The sequence below is a fragment of the Labeo rohita genome, chromosome 24 (assembly GCF_022985175.1).
Source record: "Labeo rohita strain BAU-BD-2019 chromosome 24, IGBB_LRoh.1.0, whole genome shotgun sequence".
Taxonomy (NCBI): Eukaryota; Metazoa; Chordata; class Actinopteri; order Cypriniformes; family Cyprinidae; genus Labeo; species Labeo rohita.
Window position 1 is genome coordinate 28,194,430 of NC_066892.1, and position 22,710 is coordinate 28,217,139.

The 22,710-nt window shown below is 29.6% G+C and overlaps 1 protein-coding gene across 2 annotated transcripts in view; it reads left to right on the forward strand.

Moving 5' to 3' along the window:
- pard3aa (par-3 family cell polarity regulator alpha, a) overlaps window positions 1-22,710 on the forward strand; it is a 588,383-nt gene that overhangs the window by 460,484 nt on the left and 105,189 nt on the right. For both annotated transcript variants that reach the window (XM_051097809.1, XM_051097810.1), the window contains one exon: window positions 5,123-5,395. In XM_051097809.1, coding sequence (XP_050953766.1) covers window positions 5,123-5,395 — 273 coding nt within the window. The remainder of the gene's footprint in view (window positions 1-5,122; window positions 5,396-22,710) is intronic.

The window sequence follows — 22,710 nt, forward strand, 5'->3', positions numbered from 1 at the left end:
AACGCCATCATCGAACATTAACCATTATATAAATCAATACAATCTAACGTTACCGAATGAAATGGTGATTCAGGAAGTGGTTTTGGAACATGCAAGCTTTGGATCTATTCCATCAGTGTTTGATCATCATTCTGAATCTGATCCAGATGCCCCTAGTGAAAATTAAATATACTAAAATGTATTTAAAATACATATATTTCATGCTAAGTATACTGCAAATACATTTACATATTATTAATAAAAATACCCTGCAGTTGTACTTTTAGTGTACTAAACTGGTATATTTAAAATCTGCTAAATTGGAACAACCAATTTTGCACTTAAAGTAGTACTGAAGACTAACTAAAGATATATTTAAGTATATTTTATTGTGCAAAAGTGGAAATATTGCAAGAATACTTTAGGTACATTTTTTTTTCATTTAAGGACCAATATTATTTAAAGATCATGTGATCTTTATTAATAGTGACATTAAAACATATTTTAGGCTTAATATTAAGAAATGTGCATTGTGCACAAATACTACTCCAAATAAAGTTTAATTACAGTTATTATATCAGTAAGTCTCGAGCTATATCGTTTTAAGTTAAATCAACTTAAAACTACAAGTAATTTCAACTCACTACAATAAAGTGAGTTTAGATAGATTTAAGTACTTTTAAGTAGATAAGTTTTCTTAAGTTTTTAAGTTGAAACTGGTGAAAACGTTTTACAGTGTATGTTAATAGACTTGAATTATACTTAGTATGAAATAAATGCATTTTAAATCTATTACTTTTTTTTTCTAGGGATTGTATTTTACAAAATTGTGATTTTCTCGCCTTCACTGTAAAAAACACAAACGAAAAAAAAAACAAACAAAAAAAAAAAAAAACAACATTAACATTTTAAGGCAGCACAAACACTTGCTTTTTAAAGTTGTTTCAACTTAAAAAAGCAAGTGTTTGTGCTGTCTTAAAATGATAAGTGTAGTCAACATGAAATGTTAAGTTGTACTACGTGAAAACGTGGATATTTAAGTTGAGTAAACTTAATATTTTAAGGCAGTACGAACACTTACTTTTTTTAGGTTGATAACTTTTTTAAAGTTGTTTTTTTACAGTGTTTTTGTTCAAAATGTTGCTTCTAGCTTCATGCATTCTGTTTTTATCAACACTCGAATATGGGTACATTTCATAAATTTTCGCCCCTTTTGATTGACAGAATTTAATCAGCCCTGATCATTGGCTATTTTCAAACAGTCAGACGATGTATGATAGTGCAGATTGTTTTTATAGGCCAGTACTGATTATTATCCAATATATCGGTGCATCTTTTACTTGTAAAGGTTCAAGCGATGAACCCAGTGAACCAAAAGGCAGGAGAAAAACAGAAAGGGAAATTAAAACTCCCACGATGCACACACATGAAAATATGCTGATGTTGATTTCCAAGTGTTTCCCAGACTATTAACGTGAGTCATAAATGCTCACAATTCTAGCACGGCGAATTGGATTTCCACAAGCGGGATGGAGAGAGAGAGACAGTCGGTGGCATTGTAATTGTATTAGCCTGTGACAGAGAGAAAACGCTCATTGTTGGTAAATTAGATCGTGCTTATGAGAAAGAGTGGAAACATTCAGTCTCGCTGGGAAAATCCGACAGCTCTTCTCAGGCCGGGACTGCTGTCAATCAAACAACTGACAGATAGATGTCAGGGGTCAGAGGTCAACTCTAACCTGTGGTGGTGAGGAGGTCGGGTACTTAAATACTTAAAACTGCCCAGGTTTTTGTGATGGGGCATCCCTGGAGTCTCAGAGCCCATCTGGATCTGATGAGACGGGTGGGTACCAAAGACAGAGGTCACCCAACAGGAGGTTTTCCCCTGTCCGCACCAGCCTTTCCTCTTATTCAACCACCATTTCCATTCTTGAGGATCTCCTTTCCCCTAACAGCACTTAGAACGACACATGTGGTCTATTAGACACAAAAAGACTCATTCAGTTCAGCCCACCAGGCCTGGCCTTTGAGAAGAGGGAGGGAAGGCAGAAAGAGGCGCTTGGCGGAAGATCAGAGCGATGTGAAGAAGAAATCACTCCCTTCTTCTTAGGAAGGTTCCCCACTGGCTGTTTTAGGGAATCTGTGCATTGACAGCCTCCTTCAAGGAAGGGGGCCGCAACCTTTACCATGAGCGGTTTGAAACGGATTCAGAAGTGAACGAGGCCTCGGCAGTCTTGCTTCCTCTTCCATTTAAAGTAGTTCACTCGTAGTGAAAGGCTTCTAGAAATAAAGCAGGCTTGGCAGGCGTTTAGCAGCCCGTGATGCCAGCAGGGGTCCTGCGCTCAGGGATTCTCCGTGCAGTAGGGAGTCTCAACAAGACCAAGAGGTCTGTCTTCCAATTTCGTTGCGTTTTCACATAAAAGCTTCGGCTCTTCATGGCTGTAATAAATGTTACACATTGCTGACAAACTAACAGCTGTTGCTTTTGATGGTGTGTTTTGAGGGCAGAATCACAAAAGTGGAAATGAATCCCAAGGTATAACCCACAGGGCATTTTCACACTAGAGAAAGCTGTGAAACTTAGACTTTCAATTGTTTGTCTCTGAAACTCTAGTGTGACCATCAAGTAGCAAGTAATAACCTTACACCTTGAAAACATGTGAATGTACATATTTTAGACATTATTATTGGGCATAGACAGATATATAGATATATAGACAGACTATCAAAACCACCCAAAATCTCACATTTTCATTAAGGGGGTGAACACTTTTGTACAATGAGACTTCTGGTGTATTTAAGATGTCTGTTGGTATAGCAAAGCTTAACAGCTCCCTTACTGAAAAAGCAAACAAACAAACAAAAAAAAACCAACAGCTAAAGTCAGGCTAAGCTGGTTGGCTGGTCTCCCAGGCTGGTTTTAAAGTGGTTTTGGACACTTTTTAGCTGGTCATGCTGGTCTTAGCTGGTCAAGCTGGGAGACCTGCTAAAAGCTTAAACCAGCTAAAGCAACCAGCCTAGGTTGACTACTAAATGAGCTGGTTTTAGATGGTTTTTAGCTGTTTTTGCAAACTGAGCTGGTGTTACTTGGGTTTAAGCTGGTTGGCTGGTCTTAGCTGGTTTAAGCTGGAAGTAGCTGGTTTTAGCTGGTTTCCCAGCCTGGCTAGTCTGGTCTAGCTGGTTTTAGCCGGTTGATCCAGCAGATCAGCTAAAGAAGTGGCCAAAACCCCTTTAAAACCAGCCTGCTGACCAGCTAAGACCAGGCTGGTTGACCAGCTAAAACCAGCCAATCAACTTAGGCTGGTTTTAGCTGTTTTTTTTTCCAGCAGGGTTTGGCAGGTTTTAGCTGGCTTTTTGTTAAATCAGCTGGTTTTATGTGGTTTTCACTGATTTTCAGCTGTTTTCCCTGCTGAAAAAAACCCCAACTAAAACCAACATAAGCTGGTTGGCTGGTTTTAGCTGGTCATAGCTGGCCAGCAGGCTGGCTTTAGAGGGGTTTTGGCCACTTCCAGGCTGGTCTTAGCTGGTCAGGCTGGGAAACTAGCTGGAACGACCAGCTAAAACAAGCCTGACCAGACTGGGAGGCTCTTTCTTATTAGCAATAACATCATGTTGAAAACAGCTGGTTTAACTTGTTTTCAGCGTTTTTTTTATTTTTTATTTATTTTTTAACTGAATCAGCTGGTTTTACATGGTTTTAAGATGGATTTTCTCATTCTTGTAAGCAATAATATCACGTCAGTGACATATCACCTATCAGCGACGTGCTAGTCATGCTAGCAACATGCTAAAAACATGCTAATCATGCTAGAAACATGCTAGCAATGTGCTAACAACCTGCTAATCATGTTAAAACATGCTGGAAACATACTAGCAATATACTAATTATGCTAAAAACATGTAATCATGCTAGCAACAAGCTAATAATCCTAAAAACATGCTAGCAATATGCTAATAATGTGCTTATCATATTAGAAACATTTTAAATTCATCTTAGCAAAATGCTATATCATGCTATCAACATCTATCTGTCTAAATCTTTAAACTTCAAGCTTTTACAGCTGCTTCAAACTTTCAGGCTGGGCTTTCTCAAGTCAACGTCAAAGTTTGATCACAAACTTTACTCATCTAGTTTTCTTTTTGATTTACCAAACAAGCCTTTTAATAAGTTTCTACCCTGATTGCACACGTACATCTCAGAGATGTCTATTTGACGTCTACATTTATATCTGCAAGACATCTGCAAGACATCTACAAGACGTAGTTTGCTCATCTGCAGTACGTCTATTGGACGTTTCCTATCAGATGTCAAATAGACATCTATTAGATGTCTTTAAGATGTTTGTGATTTAGAATGTATGTAAAACTGACATCTTACAGATGTCTGCCAGACGTTTGTACACAGAAGATGCTTTCCAGATCAAGAGATCTTTAACAGACATCTTGCAGACGTACGTGTGCTATCTGGATAATATTTGTAATATTTGTAAAGAAACTGCTTCCCTTATATATTTTATTATTTTATGATTTATATCTACCCATCTATCTATCTGTCTATCTATCTATCTATCTATCTATCTATCTATCTACCTATTTATCTATCTATCTATTTATCTATCTCTCTAGGAATATTATCATTAAAATTAATCTTAATGTAATCATTATGTTTTTGGGGGGGTTGTACCACATGACATTTTTTTAACTGTATGTATGAATTTCAATGATGCATTTTTGAATGCATTATTAGATTCACAAATCATGTCAGATCATCTTTATTTATGTAGTGTTTTATACAAACTGAGTGTTTCAAAGCAGCTTTATGGTAATAAACAAAAAAAAAAAAAAAAAACCCAGACAAGCTAATGACAAGCTAATGTCAGTTCAGCGTTTGTTTACTTCAGTTAAATGACAGTGTTGATGTTACACAGAAAAAAAGTAAATGATAAATTGAAACATTATTATGGATATAAAATAACAATTATTCTGGCTTCACTTATTTACAGTGTTAAACAGTTGGCACTCTTACCTGTGATGTTAATGGCACAGTATGGAACCAAATACTCAGATATGAAAAGAAAGATGTTGAAATGTAACTTTCGCTGTGCACTACACGTGGTAACCTCAAATTATGTTTTGTCTGTAGAATTCAAGCGAAGACCAGAGAGCTTCGAGAGCGACAGGCGAGAGAGCGAGACTACGCTGAGATCCAGGACATCAACCGAACCTTCAGCTCCGACGAGGAGCACACCTACGCCGGGATCGGCTCCCTGGACTCGTCTCTGGACAGCAGTATGGACCTGAGCCATAACCCCGGTTCGGAGCGTCCGCAGAGCCCCCGAGACCAGGCCTTGCCCTTAGAGGCTCTATACGCACAGGTCAACAAGCCCCGCAACGGACGCCCACCGTCTGCAGACAGGTAAGCGCTCACGGCTTCTCATTGCTGGGACTTTCATCCTTCAGAATCGTCGTGACGTGACGCACAGGCTGCTTTTATTACTAGATTTCGAGTGGCTAAGTAATACCTGGCTGATGTAACGGGACAATGACACGTTCTTGACTTGAAAGACGCAACCTTGGCTATGTATTTCCAAAGCTTTGCATAATGCAAGGTAAAGTGTGTTTTCTCGCTGTCAAATATTTCTCGTTTTGTAAGGTTGGATGAGGTGAAGGGCGCCAACACTTTTGAAGTTTCTTTTATTGTGCTGAGAGAAAGGAAGTTTCTCTGCAGACCTCCGTCTGATAGAAGATGTTCTTCTTTTATATTTGTTCGTGTCTGAAAGTTTTGAAAATGAAAAGGTGTTTTCATCCACCCTTTGTAGTGTGAAAAAAAAAAATGAAAGTCAAACAAACAGTGTTATCAGATTTCTCACCTGTGTCCCAGCGGCTGCTTTTATAGCACAGGTGAATCATTGATAATTCTCTGGATGGGAAAATTTAATAACCAGCAGGCTCCTTTATTATCACGGATCATGTCAGATCTACCCTCAGCGTGCACAGAATCCCAAAATTTGTCTGGGCTTTTAAGGGAAGATAAAGTCAACTTTATACTAGAAACTGCTGCAATTAGCTGAACTTACAGTGTTCTGACCCACTTAAAGCAGAAATACTTTTTTAATGTATTTTCCTTAAGTGTACTGCTGATTGCACTGACAAGCATCTATTGTAAACTAAACTATATTTTACTGTAATTTCTACTGAAACATGTACTGTATGTGGTAACTATATTTCTAAGACACATGTGCAACGATGAAATTGCTATTTAGTACATTTAAATATATTAACGAAGTGTACTTCTATAAAGCATGAAAAAAAGATTTTTACAACAAAATTATTTAAAATGTACTTTAGAAGACTTTTAATTTGACGTTGTTGTAATTAAATGTGGTAAGAAACATCCATTAAAGTGTCTCTCTTTAAATACACTTAAGTGACCTTTTAATTCATTAATACTCTCTGTAAGTATATTTTTAATATACTTTAAAAGATTCAAAGTACACTGCAAGTGTGCTTTTAATACAGTTAAGCACACTTCTTTTTCACAAGGGTTTGGGTGACATTTGCTATATTAGACTGCTGTCTAAAAATATTATTAATGTTAACAAATAATTTTTTGAAAGGTCTAAGGGTTTAGTGTTAATATATGGTCTCTGTTTTAGTAAATAGACGCTTCAGCAACAGTAATGTAGTAATTGGTGTCGGGAGTGTCAAAAAAACATACAACATTAAAACAGGATTTTATAACTTTATAAAGAATAAAATAATAAATAATAATAATAATAATAAATGTTTCTTCTGAAATATACAATTTTTTAAATTAAATGTAATTTTTTAGCTGAATTTATTTTTTTAATTCTTTTTTAAATTAATTAATTAATTTATTTATTTATTTATTTAACATGTTTATTTTATTTTATTTTATTTTATTTTATTTATTTTAGGGCTGTCAAATGATTAATTGCGATTAATTGCATCCAAAATAAAATTGTACAGTATTATTACTGTTTGTATGTTTACCGTGTATATTTATTATGTATATATATATATATATAAATACACACACATACATGTATATATTTAAAAAAAAAACATTTGTATGTATGTATGTTTATATTTGTATGTACTTTTATATTAATATATTAATATAAATATTTTATTTATTTATTTCCATATTATATACATGTATGTGTGTGTATTTATATATACATAATAAATATACATATTAAACACACATATAGTATGTAAACATAAACTTTTATTTTGGATGTGATTAATTAATTAATTAATTTATTAATTAATTAATTTATTTATTTATCAACTTGTTGATTTTTCTGGAGAGCATTATTTGGACAAAAAACAAAACAAAACAAAACAAACAAAAAAACATGCCACTGTGGACAGGATGTATCTGAAAGATGAATCTTTTATATTTATTTATTTATTTAGCCAATGTGCAAAAAAGTTGTCATCCATTACAAGTATGCTAGCATTGCATAAAAGCCATAGACTAAAACTTTTAAAAGTTTGAGTTTTCAGTAGCAGTTGAGAAGTTGTTTCAGCATTTTTTGTTTTCTGTTCTGTTGCCAGCGTTATGATATTTTGTTAGAGACGCTGTATATCTGATGCTGAGGTTTGACCTACATTTGTTGTGGTGAAGTGCGAGTGAGAGTGTTTTTTTTAGATACAGAAGCAGTATATTCCACAACACCTCAGTTTGTGCTGTTGTTGTTTTTCAGCGTCCACATTCGTGGCTGGTTTCATTGTTGTTTATGACAAATTCACCACTAAACATCCATCAGTGTATGAAAAATGAAGAATCACCACCCTCACTCCGTTCCTCTAGTGGTTATGACATGGTTAGCGGTTAGTTATGGAAATGCTCTGAAAGGCCAGCGTGTGTGTTTCCTCAACAGTAATTACTCTCTCTGGGTTTATTACGGCGGTGGTTTAATTGGCTCGTCAGCGGCGGTGAAGCGGTGGCAGTGATTGACAGATGTCACTCTGGCTGTGTGACCTTTCCCAGGATGCAGCGGGAAGGGGATTATTAGGTTGCCAACTGCCGTTCTCCCAGCGGGAGCGTTTCCCACCGGCCCGACCGTAGTGAGATCAGCCGCTGACACCCCGCCGTTCGGCCGCAGTGTGAATGTGACGAGGTTACGCAGCGCTCAGTAATCTGATGAATCCTTGTGCCAAGATCTCTGGTGGCAGCAAAAGGCCAGCGCTCTGTCCCTGGAGTACTGCTGTATGTCAATGCATAGCAATATTACTATTCATTGATTTATTTACTGTGCATACATATTACTAGGGTATTCTAATATAGTAATACATTTCATTTATCTTTAGATGTTTAACTATACAAATACTATTATTTGGTCTTAGCTTGATATAATAATAATAACAATAATAATAAAAATAAATAAATAAATAAATAAATAAATATTATTATTTTAAATATAAATATTATATATTTGATGTAATTTTGTTGCATTATATTAAGTATGGATACTTATTCAGTAACTCTATATATTCTATATATCACCAATTAATTACATTGTATTTGGCAAAAATAACAAAAACAACAATAATAATCTTGTTAAATATTATGCATTATTTGAAATGTAAATACTGTATGCTATTATGTATTTGTATACTTTTATTGATAATTGAATTATTACTTTATAAGTCTGAATTACTATTTGGCAACTTTTCAGTTGTCATAATAATAATAATAATAATAATAATAATAATAATAATAATAATAATTATTATTATTATTATTACAATAGTAATAAAATTAATTACATTAATTATATTACATTTATTACTTTACATATGTAGTATGAATAATATTCAATATATTCAATCTTCAGATATGTTCTATATATCATCAATTAATTATGTTGTATTTGCCACTAATAATAATAATAATAATAATAATAATAATAATATTATTATTATTATTATTATTATTATTATTATTATTATTATTATTATTATTATTATTATTATTATGTTTCTGTTGTTAATTATATGCATTATTTGAAATATAAATACTGTATATTTATATGTACTATTATCCTTTATCAATAATTATTACTTTATAACTATGAGTTATAAGTATAAATAATTATTCAGCAGAGTTTCAGTATAAATAAATAAATAAATAAATACTTCTATTAATAAATGAAAAAGAAAAAAAATGTATTAATAGATTATTTCAACAACTCCATCAACAAATATTATAATAATAATGTTATATATTTCTGTTGTTAAATATATGCTATATTTTATGTATTATTATGCTTTATTAATAATTATTACTTTATAAGTATTAGTTTTAAGTATAAATAATTATTCAGCAACTTTTCAGTATAACTAAACAAACAAACAAACAAACAAACAAGTAAATAAATAAATACTTCTATTAATAAATTCAAAATAAAAAAAAAGTATTAATAGGTTATTTTAAATAACTCCATCAACAACAACAGCAAACAATAATACTATAATAATAATAATAATAATAATAATAATAATAATAATAATAATTTTCAGTTTTTTTTTTATCTATATTAAAAATGTCTTCATAATAAAACATTACATTAAGCTGTATTTTTACAGACTTTTCTTCGAGGATAGTAGTAGTATAACCTGTTTGTCATTTGTCATGCTTGTTTTTTGCTTGAAAGCAGCTGCTTTTGTCTGTCCTGCGGGATTCATATAAATGTTTCATATATGGCTGGTGATACAGGGCTTTCTATTTTCTGCGGTGTGCATATTCAGCTGTTTTGAAGATGAGAAAAAACACACCCAGACATACAAAAACCCCAGGAAATGCATTCAGAGAGAAACTAGGAATCTGTGCAATTCATATCTCATTACAGAAACTAAATCTGAGCTGAACTAGTTAACAGCAACCTACGACCAAAAGCCTTGCTCAGATACTAATGATTCTGCTTTATGAGTTCCTGCTCGTTTTCTGTTTATTAATCAGCTTCAGCATACACCCAGAAGCAAACGCAAACATCTTCAGCACAGTCGGTCTGTGACATGACGATCTTCTGAAGCTTGTTTTTCCCCATTTTACCTGTTTGCTCTCCAGCTAATCTTATTACTGTCCAGGGTGAAAGAAGTTTATTACATATAAGGTAAATATGGATGATCTTAAACAGAGTCTTATTTCATTTATAAATATAAAAATAAATAAAATGCCTATTTCAGAAACAGACTTCTATACCTGCTTGACATCTGATTACATGCAAATCATCCCGTGTATATGTTAAATAGCGAGTTTGGAGCTTCACGCTGCTTTGCATATCACTCAGAAGCAAGCCTTTGTGAAATCCGTTGTAATATTTGTTGTCGCGCGTCTGGAATAAATTGCATACTTTCAGTGGTGTTTGGCTGCGAGGGCTGTAATCTATGTAAACGGCGTAATGCATTCACATTCAGACAGTCGCATCGCTCCGTTTGAAAGACCCGACTCCCTCTGCGAATCAAAACAAAGCCAAACAAACATTTGCATTTCTAAATGAAAGCTAATAGAAGTTTCATAGTGTCAGGCTCCTGAAATAAACAGTCCTTGAGCGAGCGTCAACTTTAGCTCATTACAAAGAGATGCGTGGGATTGGGTGGGGATAAAGTTTTGGCACTGATTTTCTCAGAGTTGTTTTCATTGTTTATGTGTTTATTCTCTTAAAGAAGTGGCACCAGGGGAAAGTGATTTCATCTCTTGGTAGATAACATTGGAAAGGAGGATTTCCTGTCTAAAGTGCACAGAACAGGAAGTGGATAAGGCTCAGTGAGGGTCTGTTCAAGTTCTGTCGATCACAGCCGCCCACTGAGGCCTGTGTCCGCAGCAGAGACGAGGATCTTGTAGTTGCCAAAAAGTTTTGTTTAATTTCATTTTATTTTAATGAAATAAAATGTTACCCTCGATATGTTTGCATAAAATTATTTCATTTTGAAGTTGTATTTTTTTTCCAGTGAGATTATTTCATTTTCACATACTCAATGTAAAAATTTGATTTTTATTTTTTATTTTATTTTATTTTATGATTATTTTATTTTATTATTTTTTTTAAGTTTGACCTGTATTTTTTTCCCAGTAAGATTATTATGTAATTTTCAGATACTCAAAGTAATAATTAGATTTTTATGTTATTTGATTTGATTTGATTTGATAATTTTATTTTGGATTTTATTTTATTTATATCATATTTTACCCTTGATATGTTTCATAAAATTATTTAATTTTCAGATGTTCAAAGTAATTTTAATTTTTTTTTTTTTCAGGTAGTATCATAATACTATGGTAAAATCACAGTGACCTTTTATTATAGTAACCACAATTGACATTTTATTTTATTTTATTTTTATTTTATTTTATTTTATTTAAGTTTGACCTGCATTTTTTTTCCTGTGAGATTATTTCATTTTCGGATACTCAAAGTAATAATTAGATTTTTATTTTATTTTATTTTATTTTATTTTATTTTATTTGTAAATAATTTGACGTTTTTTTTTTCTGTGAGATTATTTCATGTTTAGATACTCAAAGTAATAATTACATTTTTTTTCCCATGTAGTAACATAATACTATGGTAATAAGGTAAAATCAAGCACAATTGACCTTTATTTTTATTGTTTTATTTTATTTTATTTTATTTTATTTTATTTTATTTTATTTTTATTTATTTATTTATTTATTTATTTATTTATTTATTTATTTATTTATTTATTTATTTATTTTACTTTATTTTACTTTTTGGATTAAATTTGACCTGTATTTTTATTTATTTATTTTTTATTTTTTTTAAGATTTAATTTCATTATTATTTTATTTTATTTTATTTTTTTTTTATTATTATTATTTCATTTGCAGATACTCAAAGTAATAAATTTAAATTCTGTAATACTACGGTAAATCATAATACAGTGGTAATAATATTATTGAATAAATTATTTTTATTTATTTATGTATTAAATTTGACCTGGATATGTTGCCATGAGATTATTTCATGTTCAGATAGCCAAAGTAATAATTTGAAATTAGTGTTGTTGTAGTTACTAAAATAATCTATTAATGCAGTTTTTAAAAATATTTAAATAAAAAGAATCATTCATTCCTTCATTTACATTCATTTATTATTTTACATGTAACGAGTATCAACTAACTAGAATGTCACTGATCTTCAAAAGATCAGCTTGAGATGTTCAGGCTTGTTTGCACTCACTCCCTCAACAAAAGTTAACAAACTGCAGTGTCGGTTGTGTTTGTTGGATCACTATGTAAAGTCTGTTTGCGTTCGTCTCTCGCAGTGTGAAGCAGCCTTAAGCCTCATAACACTTCTGTCCCACTTAGAATTCACTGGCAACATCTCAGCGCTCGCAGCTCTTGACATGCAGTCTGAGTTTGCAGTTTGAGTCCTGAGAGTCAGTCGATGAGTTCAGAGCACACGAACGATGTTGTGCGGTGCCGTAGCCTCAAGCGGCGTATTTCTCACACGCCGCAGGCTAAATGTGCGACTGGCGTAACGCGGTCGTCCTCCTCCCTCATTGCTGTTTACTGAAGATTTGAGTTTGGGAACGCGCTCTCTTTTCCCAGCTATCTTTAAATCTCTGCTCGCGTTACCAATCACTCTGGGTCGGCCACACATCTGCTGACTTCCATGTGACCTGCGTGCCATTTCAGAACCGAGGCTCTTTGCGTGGAAGGAGAGAGAGGGAATGCGCTGAGGGAATGCGTCGTTGATTTTCCAGCATGTTCAAATAAATATCTGTTTTGTTGGCCTGGTCAAGGCCTCCAGTGTGCATTAGCTGCAGCCAATAGACATGCCACTGATTTATTGGTGTTAAAAAAAGAGGTGAGATCATGATGGTGTTGGGTGCTGTTTATAATGCAGTGGAGTCCTTTGGATAGAGTGATGTAAAACTGTGGTCCCATAATGATGTACAACCCGATGCGTTTTATTTTATTTTATTTTATTTTATTTTATTTTATTTTATTTTATTTTATTTTATTTTATTTTATTTTATTTTATTTTATTTATTTTATTTTATTTTATTTTATTTTATTTTATTTTATTTTATTTTATTTTATTTTATTTTATTTTATTTTATTTTATTTTATTTTATTTTATTTTAATAAAAACCCTGGTGTGCAATGTAAAAAAGAAAAAAAAAAAAAAAAAATTGATCCTTTTTACTGCTACTACTACTACTACCAATAATAAAATGATAATAATGAAATGAAAAGAAATTAAATGAAATGAAATGCAATGAAACTAAATTAACAACAACAACAACAACAACAATGATAATAACAATAACAATAATAATAATAATTATAATTATTATAAAAAAATAAAAAAAATAAAACAGGAGGAAATAAAATATTTATTTATTTATTTATCATTAAATATGACCCACATATTTTGGATACCCAAAGTAATAAATTGTATTAATTGTATTAAATTGTATTATTGTATTTTTTTTGTATGTTTTTATATAAAAATATTTTAAAAGTGGTATATCTATATTATGAAAATTAATGAAAAATTGTATTATTGTATTTTTTTTAATTAAAAAATATTATAAAACCCTGGTGCTGTCATTGTATACAAGCCAACATGTACAGTAAATAAATACATGAATTAATAATAAAAAAAATAAACAAATAAATAATAATAATAATAATAATACTTTTTATTTATTTATTTATTTATTTATTAAAACATAGTATATCTATATTATAAAAATTATTATTCTATTATATATATTTTTTCAATTTTAAAATATAAAACCCTTGTGTACATGGTATACAAGCCAACATGTACAAAAACAATAAATAAATAAATAAATACATACATACATAATAATAATAATAATAATAATAATAATAATAATAATAATAATAATTATTATTATTATTATTATTATTATTATTATTATTACTATTTATTTATGAATTACCCAAATATGCATCATAAAAAATTATTATTATAATTTATTGTTTTAAATTATAAAATACTATGCAAGCTTAAGTGTGTTTTCTGTAGTGTAAAAAATATAACGTATTGTAAAATGTAACACAAAATGTGTTGCATCTAGATAAATAAATAAATAATAAATAAATAAATAAATAAAACGTTTATTTATTTAGTTGTTCATTTATTATTATTATTAATTTTGTGTGTATGGGGGGGTAGTAATAAATTGATGGAATATATGTTAGTATATATTATTTTTAATATTTTTATATAATAATAATAATAATAATAATGTAAACTATAAAAACATACAGAGGGCTTGTGGGCAAAATTCAATCAACTTCTTGCATCCCATCTGTAGGCTGGGATTGTTAACATTCACATGTGATTTCATCTACTTTTTGTCGACACAGCAACAACCCATGTCTATAAAATCAATAAAAGCCTTTTTATGTTTCTTTTCTTGGCCAAAGATGCATCTATAGAACAGGACGTTCGGAGGAAAACCCTCTGCGGAAACAGAGAAAGCGCTTTATCTGGCCGTCCTGCAGCTGAATAAATACGCTCAGACAATTACTAAATGTCTGGGTCCGGTTGGTCTGCCTTTAACTGCGTCCCAGTCGGAAGGTCAGAGCGGCAGTAAAGCGTGGAGAGTCGCGGCTCTCTGCCCTGTAAAAGCTTTGTAAGGCGGGCCGGGGCCAGCCAACGCACCCGCTCGTGCCGCTTTTACGGTCACTCCGAAGCCAGGCTCCATTATCCAGATTCTCCTCCTTTATTACGGCCGTTTCATTGCTCCCCTCTGAGTGAATGAGAGGCAGTTGGAAGCGGGTTTGGGATCTGCGAATGTGTGTCGAGAGGCACCGCTGCACCTCACGCCACATTTCAGATCCGTCTCATACGAAACAAAACAAGCTTGTTTGGGGTGGAAGTACAGCCCGTTCAATATGATCCTCTGTTGGGTACTGCGCCTCATCGTTCAGCTAAAAAAACATGCAAATGGATCAAAACTTTTTTTTTTAAAATCCGATTCATCCATTTGACGTTAATTGGGTCATGAAACAATATCAGATGGTTGAAAAATAAGACATCAGCCTTAAAGATACTACATAAAACACAAGAATAAAAAAAGTACCTTATTTATTTTTTTATTTGAGGGTGTAAAACTATTTTTAATTGTTAGTTTTATTATTCTGTTTTTTTATTTTGTTATTTGCTTAATTAGCTTTTATATTATTATTATTATTATCATTATTTATTATTATATAATTTAAGGTCTGCTTTATTTTTTATTTATTTTATTTGCTTTTTTGTTTAGTTTTAGTGGTTATTATTATTATTATTATTAATATTATTATTATTTAAATAATTTAAAATATGCATTTTAGTATCATTAGTGGAGTATTATATTTTGTTAATATTCTGAACTACATTTTTTTTTTTAATTTTATTTAATTTTAGTTTCCGTTTTAGTAAATTTGTTTTGCTTGTGTTTTTGTTTGTTTGTTTGTTTGTTAATAATAATTCACCTTTTTTTTTTACAATTATTTACTTTTTTAACAGTGTGTGTTATTAAAGTATATTAGTATACATTCAATTTTTTTGTTAATATTTTGAATTACATTTGATTTTTATTTGTTCAATTTAATGTTAGATAAAGTTTTAGTAATTTTGTTGTTGTTGTTTTTTCATATTCATTTCATATTCATTTATTTATTTACTTATTTATTTTAAACACATTTTCAGTGTGTTATTAATGTAAATTAGTATACTATTATATTTTTGTTAATATTTTTAATTACATTTTTTTAATATTTTCGGTTTAATGTTTTTATTTATTTATTTATTTAGAAACTATTTATTATTACTATTAATTTAGAAACACCTTTTTAACTATTATTTACTTTTTTAACATTGTGTGTTATTAAAGTATATTGGTATAGTATTTTAATTTTTGTTAATATTTTGAATCGTTACATTTGATTTTTATATGTATAGATTTTTTTTTTTTTTATTTAATGTTAAAGTTTTAGCAATTTTGTAGTGTGTTTTTGTGTTTTGTTTTGTTGTATTTGTTTGTTATTAAATATTTATTGATTTATTTAAAAATTATATTTATTTATTTTAACACTTTCTGTGTGCTATTAAAGTATATTGTTATACTATTATGTTTTTGTTAATATTTTGAATTAATCATTTTATTTTTATATTTACAGTTTAATTTTAATCAAAATTGTAATAATTTAGTCCTTTTTTTTCCATGTAGTTGGGCCATTTTTATTTTATTTAATTTTGTCATGAAAATGTATTTTAGTTTAGGTTCAATCTTTCTTTCAAGTTTACCAAAATGTCTTTATTAGTTTATTTAGTCTATTTGCTTTTTTGTTTTGTTTTAGTGTTTATTATTATTATTATTATTTATTTTTATTATTATTTTAATAATTTAAAATATGCATTTTATTATCATTAGTGAAGTATTATATTTTGTTAATATTCTGAACTACATTTTTTAAATTAGTTTCATTTTAGTTTACGTTTTGGTACATGTGTTTTTGTTTGTTTGTTTGTTTAAAAATAAATCACCTTTTTTTACAATTATTTACTTTTTTTTAACAGTGTGTGTTATTAAAGTATTTTGGTATACAGTTATTTTTTATTTTATTTAATTTTGTCATGAAAATGTATTTTAGTTTAGCTTAAGTCTTTCTTTTAAGTTTAACAACTTAATGTCTTTGACAATAATAATAATAATAATAACACTGCTGTGTGGTGGTGTTTATGTACATGATTTGAATCTTTAAAGGAATCATTTTGGAGTCACTTTGATGCCTTGAATTAGAATTGTATTGAATCTTGAAGCGTCTAAAGATTCCCAGCTTTATTGTGAATGCACTGTGCTTGTGTCCTTGTTCTTGTGTAGAGTTAAAGTCTATTGTCTCTGCATCTGGTTAGTTTAACATCATAGCTTGTGCTTTACACTCATCAAACAGTCGTTTTTTAGCAGTGTGAGTGAATTCTCATACTGGAGCTCAGGAAACGGCTGATATTTCGTATGAAGGTTTCCACAGAAGGCAGGACTGAATGACCTGTGTTTGCAGCCGTATCTGTGCTGGAGTTGTAGGGAGTGCAGTGCCGAGCGCAGAGCTGTCGGTGTCACGCAGAATGATATTTCGGGGAGCGTGAAACAAACTGTCACCTCTTTGATGCACATGATTTGATTGACGGCTGCTCCCATTAGAGCCAGATCCTCTAAGCTGCTGAAAGTCAAGGTGAGACGAGATGAGAGCGCCAGCCGGAGCTCATGGGAGCAGAAGGCTGACGCTCCAGAGAGCAGATTTAGCAGGAGCATCACCTCTCCTCACCTCTCCTCCTCTAAATCCACTCGCTCCTGACGTCGCACACTGCTTCAGTTGGATTATGAAGTGCAAGTATCTCAGTAGCTGCTGATGCAATTTTAGCAGCTGACGGTTTTGTGCTTGTTCCTTTTACCAGCTTCTTTGTTTTGTACCTTCTTTGGGCTTGTGGGAATAATAATTGGTCCGGAAGGTTATTAATACAAAAAGCTCTTCACATGTCAGCGCGGACTCTTTCACACTGATCCTGCTGTGTTCATGTCACACATGTCCTGACGCTGGCCAACTGGGAATCTGTACTTTTTATTTTATTTATTTGTTTATTTTATGTTATTATACTTTTTTAATGGGATTTGTTTTCTTTTTTTTTCTTTCTTTTTTTTTTTAAGTCGCTGTCTTATATTATAAGTAAAACTAATTTTTATAATAAAAAAATATAGATATTATATTAGTACCATTGGTATACTTAATATTTAGAAATGAATTTTATTTTGATATTTTAAGTTTTTAGTTTAATTTTAAACAGTTATAACTTCAGTTAAAGTTATATATATATATATATATATATATATACATATAATGGGATATTTTTGGGGGGTAAAACAAAGTCTCATTTTATATTAATATTAATAAAATATTAATAAAAATCTAGATGTTATATTATATTTGTACCATTGGTATGCTTAATATTTAGAAAATAATTTTATTTTTATATTTTATGTTTTCAGTTTAATTTTAAACAGTTCAATTTTGTTGGGTGTTTTTGTTATTTTATTATTATTTTTGTGTCATATTTTGCATTACTTTTAGTTTAATTTGTTTAGTTAAATAGTAAAAGCAAAATTGGACAGAAATGTATTTAAAGTCAACAGAAAAAATAAAATATTTGAGAATGCATTGATAAAAAAAAAATATTTATTATATTATATTATATTATATTATATATTTTACTATATATTATAGTTTTTTTATTATTATTAGTTTTATGTGATTTATTTTGTTATTTTAGGATTTTATATTTTAGTATGAAGTTAAATTAAATTAACAATATTTTATTTTTTCTTTACATTATATTATATTACAGAATTATTTTATATTATATTATATTTTTTATTATTATTTTTAAATGTCTGTATAGTTTTTATTTTTACTATGAACTTTAGTATAACTTTAGTATTTTGTATAAAATGTATAAACTTTAGTATTTTATTATGAACGTAAAATAAATGAAAATATCTCAAAAATATTGGCTTTGTAACTAGCTAAAATATTTGTGTATTTTCATTTTATTTTTTATTTTAATTTATTTCAGTATTTGTTTATTGGTAGGTTGGATGGTTTTCAAAACATGAACCATTGAACCATATACTTTATATTACTGTAGTAAACTTGATTGTTGTGGCTGTTTCTTGTTGATGTTGTGTGTGTTACTGATTACTGACTGACAGAATGATCAAATATGCAAACTATTGAATAATAAAGACCTTAATGGACAGGGAAGATGTAGGATGAAATGAGAGACGTCTGAATCCAGCAAAAACCTGGATTCATCAGTGGATTCGGCGTCAGTCCAGACGTCACTTTCTCCTGATGCTTTATGGTTCTGTCAAAGGCACATTTTCGTCTCCATTACAAATGCGATTAAGAGATTTCCTTACCCATCTCTCCTGCATTACCAGCAAACATGAACCTTAATTAATGTACAACTACAAGTTCATCTTAATTGCGGTGGTGATTTTATTTTATTTATTGTCGTTTTTCTCGACTTAAATCAATTAGAGCGTCATTACATTGTTGGAGCGCGCTCGTTTAAATAGTTTTTGTTAATAATTGATGTGTAAATAGATGAAGTGGTGGAGATGGCAGCATATGTTGGTGTGTGAATGTTTAATCTGTTCTTTTATGAAGCCTAAGGGAAAGTAAAATCTCATATATATAAAGCACACGGTCTTAATGGCGCTGCCTTTGATTACGGTAATTTCAGCTGCTTACATCAGCAGCTAAACGTTCGGCAAATACGCCGCTTCCTCTGCTCGCTTACGGACGATTCCCGCTGAGATGCGCCTCAGACCGTGTCTGCTGGTAGCTGTAAAACAGCAGAGGGAAAGATGCTTACAGAGCTTTGTTTTCCTCTTTGTGTTCGTGAGGCCTTTTTCAGTTTTTTTTTTTTTTTAAATGTTTTAATTTGTGTGTGAGTGTGTGTGTGAAAACATGCAAAAAAAAAAAAAAAAAAAAATCAGGGGATTCAAACTCAAGTTCAGTGTTTCTTTATTTTTTTTCATAATTTCTTAATTTCATAAATAAAGTAATATACAGTATGATTTATGCATAAATCATGAAAAATATTATTTTTAATGATTGTAAGGATGTTTTATATTATTCAATTTTTTTTCTTAATTTCATAAATCAAATAATACATTAAGATTTGTGCTTAAATAAAAAAAGAAACATTTTCATTCCTTTTCGTTATTTCTTAAATTTCATAAATCAAATACTATATATTAAAAAATTATACGTAATTCATGAAAAAAAAATATTGATTTTAATTAGGTTCCTTTTTGTTATTTACAATATTTCATAAATCAAACATATATATAATAAAGAATTATACTTAAATCATGGAGAAAAAAAAATCTTTATTTTTATTGATTTTAATGATTCCTTTACATTATTTCTTAAATTTCATAAAGCAATTTATATATATATATATATATATATATATAATTATATATATATATATATAAATTAATATAAATTATAAATTATTATATTAATTATTATAAATTAATATAAATTATATATATATATATATATATATATATATATTATATATATATATATATATATATATAAAGAATTACAGTTAAATCATGAAAACAAAAAAACATTTTTTTATAGATTTTAATGGAATTATTTTGAATTATTTTTAATGATTTCTTAAATTAATAAATCAAATAATTATATTATTATTTATGCTTAAATCATAAAAAAGAAACTTTAAAAAAAAATATATATTTTAATTATGTTCCTTTTCGTCATTTTTTTCATCATTTTAAGGATTTTTATATTATTCTTAATTATTTTTTGTCTTATTAGTTTAATAAATCAAATAATGTATTTTATGATTTATGCTGAAATCATGAAGAAAAACTATTTTGTATTAATTTTAAGGATGTTTTATATGGTTCCTAATTTTTATAATTTCTTAAATTATAAATCAAAAAAATATAATGATTTTTGCTTAAATCTTTTTTTTTTTTCATTGGTTTTTAAGATAATATATTATTCTTAATTCTTTTCTTTATTTATTAATTTTATAAATCAAATACTATATATTATTATTTATGCTTGTACCATGACCAAACAATTGATTTTAAGGATTTATATAATTCTGAATTATTTTTCTTCATTTCTTAATTTGATAAATGAAATAATATATTTTGCTTAAATCATTAAAAAACTATATTTTTGTTGACAGTAAAGATGCTTTTATACTTTTTTTATGGTTTTTATACTTTATCATTTCTCAATTTCATCAATCAAATAGTGATTTATGCTGAAATCTTAAACTTATTAGTTTAAGTTTAAGAGTTATTTTTTCTTCAGTTTGCATTCAGTTTCAATTTTATAAATCAAATAATATATTATGATTTATGCTTAAAATGTTAAAAAAAAAATTTTATTGAATGTAAGGATGGTTTTATACTTTTATTTTTATTTTTTATTTTATTTTATTTTTTATCATTTCTTAATTTCATAAATGAAATAACATATATTATGATTTATGCCTAAATCATTAAAAAAAAAAAAAAAAAAAAAAAAAAAAAAGAGATACCTTTTTTATATATTTTTTTTAACTTGGAAACAAGACAAAAATACTTCCGAAAATTATTTTGCTGTTGTTGTTGTATAGAAGCACACACACACACACACACACACACACACAGTCCTAGAGTGTGTGTCTGCTGCTGTACTGTAGTGATAATACAGTGGTGTGTGTGTGTGTGTGTGTGTGTGTGTGTGTGTGTGTGTGTGTGTCTCATCTTATCACACACTTTGGGCTCTGATAGTCTGTGGTGTCTTGGAGGCGAAAAGCGAGTGAATTATCCGACATGTCCGGTTTAATTTTTTGGTGCGTTTTAGCGGGAGGCCCCTCTGGGATGGACGGGATGAGATGGAGTGAGAGGCGAGTAATTTACCCTCCGTTTGTACCATTACATTCATTTAGGAAGGCAAACAGCGGCGCTCGTCCCAGCTAGCTCATCTGACATGTATGCAAACACACGCAAGCGAAGGCCTTATTAGAAGGCGAGTACAGTATGTTTGATCCGTGTCTCTCAAACGACGCCGTAATGAAGTTGCAGCGGGAAGATGAAAGCGGAGAGAGCCAGCGTGCATTGTGTGGCTCTGCCGGATGAAATCTAATCAAAGTGAGTCTCCTCGTCCCACATCTGGGCTAAAAGCTCATTCAGTCCCAGCAAACACACACTTCATCTGCCGCTGCACAGGCCAAACAGAAGCGCTGCTGATTACACAGCACTCCCCGTGAGTTTACACTCATTTTAAAACTAATTCTACGCTCTATTAACACTGTGTTTGCTTTGTACAAAGACAGACACGGCTGTAAATATAAGTGCAGGAATTATTAATGTGCTCCTCACTTAGAAACTCACTTGACAGTCACCTAAGAAGTCAGAAATGTAGTTTAATGGTTAGAATGTGAGCTTCACACTTTTTAACATGTTGTTTTGTGTATATCTGTATAACATAAAATGTAAATATATTATATAAATTGTATAAATTTATTTAAACTGAACATAACAGTTTCTTAATGTACACATTATTATTATTTATTATTATTATTATTATTATTATGTGTATTTCGCTGTATAACATAATGTAAATATCTTATTTAGATTGTATACATTTATTTAAACTGACATAATTATTTACCAATTATTATTATTATTATTATTATTATTAAATATTACTGTTGTTGTTATTATGTGTATATATCTGTATTGCATAAAATGTAAATATATTATATAAATTGTATAAATTTATTTAAACTGACAATTGTTTACAAACATATTATTATTATTATTATTATTATTATTATTATTATTATTATTATTATTATTATTAATATTATTATTATTATTATTATTATTATTACATGTATGTATCTGTATAACATAACATGTAAATATATTAATTGCATACATTTATTTAAACTGAGCATAACATTTTCTTAAATATTTATAAATATATAAAAATAATAATAATAATAATAATAATAATTATTATTATTATTATTATTATTATCGTGTATATATCCATATGACATTAAAAAATTATATAAATTGTATACATTTATTTAAACTGAGCATAAC